General features: G+C 41.8%; 1 protein-coding gene across 1 annotated transcript; it reads right to left on the bottom strand.

Annotated features, from left to right (window-relative positions):
* Positions 1 to 1463: 1463 nt before the first annotated feature.
* SARC_12651 (hypothetical protein) lies at positions 1464 to 3828 on the bottom strand (the record flags this gene model as incomplete). Its single annotated transcript, XM_014293237.1, has 4 exons — positions 1464 to 1625; positions 1797 to 1935; positions 2225 to 2426; positions 3645 to 3828. The coding sequence occupies 4 exons, from the start codon at positions 3826 to 3828 to the stop codon at positions 1464 to 1466; spliced, it is 687 nt and encodes a 228-aa protein (XP_014148712.1).
* Between the last annotated feature and the right edge of the window lie 502 nt (positions 3829 to 4330).

Raw genomic sequence — 4330 nt, 5'->3', positions numbered from 1 at the left:
TTGAGCAGAACTGGTCAATATCGCGTTGAAGGTAAAAATACATTATGATGAAATTCATTAGTTGAGTGAGAACCCATTTGAACGTGTCCTTTATACGCGATTAGCTGCTTATTCCGGTTGTACAAATTGGCGGCAGAGGTATATACATCCATACTATCGGACTATAGTTCAGAGCGAAACTACGTCGTGTACATTCATCGCCGACGCAAATGTTATACGGCTTTCAAAACTATAACATTTAAATCTGACAACCTCTATGCGAAAGTGGGATCCACTCGTGGCGCTCGACGCACATTTTCTTCACGAGATATTCGTATGCATCAGAAGAAAGTTATAAGCATGACCTTTTCCGGTCTTTCATATCTCTCGATCTCTCTCGCTCACTCTGAGAGAGAGAGAGAGAGAGAGAGAGTCATCCGTCAGAGAGTCATCAGTCAGAGAGTCAGAGATCCCTATTCCTTCAGTCCATTAATTTTTAAATCTTTTTTTTTTACATATGTACAGATGTATTGTTTTGTTTTTTCAAACAATATATAATATCTATTATTTTATAAAAAATTTCACTGGCTGGTGGGCCTTTTGTATTGTGTTTTATTTTTTGTCTTTCTTTAAAAACAATTAAATAGAAAAAAAACAAACAAAAGAAAATATATAAAAAGATTGATCTCAGTGATCTCACATATGAGCCATTTAGAAATGAGGAGAGAAAGATTCATATCCTGGGGACCTGGGCTGATAAACGACAGCGATGTGTCCTTTTTGAGCACAGTATCATGACGTATATCGGACTTCTGAGTATAATAAAAAGATATGTCGTCCGAACATGCCGGGGTATTTACATAGAAATATTGTTTCCCGACTACATATTATTTTAAATAAATAAATATCGAGTTTCGATCTTGAGTCAAGGGCCTGAGCCCTGAGCCCTGAGCCCTGAGGCCACGCTCAGCCTCACAGGCCTCAGCCCTCAGGCGTATATGTGTTATATTTTTACAAAATAACAATCAATTTATTTTATTTTATTTTAAAACAAAAGTTGTCTTCAGCTATTCGCTCTTCTTTTGCTGGGGATGGTTGCGCTGATATGACAATCCAATAGAAGCCGTCATAATCAGATTTACCTATCGAGAAAGAATTTGTGAATAAATGAAACATCTCTCGCGGAACGCGCATCGGGTGTGTGGACGACAAGAAGTGGCTCATTCCGCACACACGCGATATAAAAGAGAGTGATGAGCTGTCTGAGACTGGCACCTATGGACTGCAAATGTAACACACATGGCTGTAGCGATGAATAATAATAATGATAATAGAACTGTGCCACCATCGCAATCGTTAGAAAGAAATAGCCCCATACACAGTAGCACTTTTATTAGAATCCCCGGTTCCATAAATTCGATACACAGTACAAACGCTCACACCTCATGGAAAGATCATCAATACGTCCTACTTTCTTGGACATGCTATGCGGTTACCATGACGTCCACGTTGCTGGTGTTTGGGGCATTGTTACTCGTTGGCAGACTCTCGGTAAAGTACAAATGGTCTGTCTCTGAGGAGGTTATTGAGTACTGCGACCTGTCAGCCATACTTGTAGTTGTAAGTATCTTTGCTGCCATAGGTGTCTTCTCATACACGCAGAGAGACAGAGAGATCATTAAGGCGCGCGGATATACATTCCTGTGTGTCATATTAATCTCAAGTTGTATTGCAGCAGTCACAATGTACCTCGCATCAATGCAATACCACTTTATTTGGACGAATTGGCCAATAGGCTGGACCTATGCCACACTAACCGTCGCCAAGCTAGCGCGTTCGTGCTTCATCGGCGCCGTGTTGTCAAGGCAACGGCTAATCTGTCTCGCTTTCACGGCCTTCAAAGTGCGCGACAGATCAAAATTCGAGTTCGAGAAGGGCGTGGTTATAACCATGCTCCTATCAATCGTTGCCATGATTCCTTTCACACTTATATTCTTTAACCCGATATCTTATCCCTTTTATATGTTTTACATTGGTGAGGTCGTATGGGCATCCATCCTCATAGTTGCGTTCAGCTACTACACCTACCAAGGGAGAAATGTCGGCCCCAGGTTTGCTGACTTCTACCAGAATGTGCGCATGTTTACGTTTTATTCAATGCTGTTCTATATAGGTGTGTATGTGGAGATACATTATAAATTTACTCCGATAGTTGCCTTTTTCTACTACTATACGAGTACCATACCCGTCGTAGTGTACATGCTGGACAGCTTTGGGTTCATAGTCTGTGTAATATATGAAGGGGTGGACTGCGAAGTACCAATGGAACGCACGGGGTGGTTCGGGGATGAGCAGAAAGTCTTCTAAGATCACCAACTTTACGATACCCGTGCCGAATGTGCGTACCATTGAGACCATCACTGAGCTCTCGGAGGCGGCTGATGACACTGTACAGACAGTTTGATAACATTGTGTAGGCAATGTATGAAAGTAAATAATAACCCGCAAAGCAGCTTGCGATTCAGATAGGAAGTTTCAACACGGTGAAGCCTTCTGGATGGTGAAATATCGGCTGCTGGACCATACCACAGGGATACACAGAGACGATGGTCAAAGCCAAACGGTACAAAAACTGATTTGCAGCTTTCGATGAGCAATTCTGCACATACTGCAAATGCTAGGTGAAGCTTCTCGACTGTTCCCTCGCGAGGTTGTCTCGTGTCAATAGAGCACACGTGCTGCTCACTTGGCACGAAGTGAGGACAATGGAGACAAGAAAACGAAACTTACACTGGTTCAACACTCTTAGATCCGTGTGTAAACGAGCACACCGTTTATGTGGGCGATTCTAGTCTGCACAAATGCTATAAATAAGGGATCGGAACAGACTATGAATTATATAAAAGCAAGTCAGCTCACCTCAATAAAGGGTAAAAGCCGAGCCACAATAAAACTACATAAGCGAATATATTTGATAGCTCTAATAATTGTACTCGTGCATTTCTAGAGCGACTATGTTGCACTTCAGAAATCATTTCAAACAATCTTCGTTGCAATGTCAGTTAGAATGCACAGTATGGGGCACATCCCACCACAGTTATACTTTATCTTGGTATAATTTATTATAATCTATTGTTTACTTTGCATTGAAATCATATGGGTACATAGACAGACATTATATTCACTTTAAAATCCTCCACGACCTCCACGACCACCCCCTCGTCCGCCTCTTGATGCGGCAGCAGCTGAATCAAAGCACAGATATTAGAGTGGAAGGGTAAATTTCAGGCTTGTATTGAATTGGGATATTCGGAAAAAGAGGGAGGGCTTAGGCCAAGACAGGTTTGCCAGCACCAAGTGGTACGGGGCAAAACAGCATCGCGGATGTGCCCTTATAAAACTCGTATACACGTATACGAACGGTGCAAGCAAGACAGGGATACTCGTATACGAACGGTGCAAGCAAGACAGGGGGCGATGTCAAGAACAAGAACAAGATCGAAATGTGCACAACACAGCTAACAAACCTGGAGATTGTCACACGATGGACAACTGAAGATGCCACGTGCGTGACGTGGACAAGAAACGTAACACGCGGACATCTGCACTATACTATATAACGAAACGGTTGCGATACTCCATAAATGGAATAAGCATAGCCATACCTTGGCCTCTGAGTACGGCTGTCTTTCCAGTTGCGATGTCGCTCTTGCCTTTATTGAAGAAGGGGGCATTCTTTAACATATCCGGGATGATGAAGTACCGCACTTTCGAGCCTCTGAGATATGCGTACTCCATTTTCGATACTTGGCCGTTTCTCGCGGTTACTGTAATTGATTGCATCTGCATTTGGGCAGTAGATAGAATTATATAAATAGCGGCGATGTCAGCACGAAGAACCCATACGATGAACGCAATCACTCGCATAGAAGTAGGATGTGAAAAACTACAGCCCGCGAGAATAGATACTATATTCACCAAATAAAACCCGAAAAAATAGATACGCAAAAGGTGTAGAAGTGGCACCAATTCAATGCGGGAGGCACGGTCACCAGTATCACGATCCGATGTAAAGTCAAACATGAAACTCCAACATGTGTAAATCCGAAGCAATTTGCGAGCCCTATATTGTCCGTCACATATTGAGCACGGGTTGCTAATCAATACTCAAACGAAATCGCGTGCTGTACATTTCATAAAAAAGTAGGCTCGAGAGATCAAACATCTTATATATATATATATCACAATTGTGGACAATTTAATATATTCATATATATATGTATACATATGTACACACACACACACATATATATATATATACATTATGTATGTACTTCGTTGAAAATTATAT

This window comes from Sphaeroforma arctica (genome assembly GCF_001186125.1).
Source record: "Sphaeroforma arctica JP610 unplaced genomic scaffold supercont1.2472, whole genome shotgun sequence".
In the NCBI taxonomy this organism is placed as follows: Eukaryota; class Ichthyosporea; order Ichthyophonida; genus Sphaeroforma; species Sphaeroforma arctica.
Note: the sequence above shows the minus strand (reverse complement) of the source record. Positions and strands in the feature narration are given on the sequence as shown.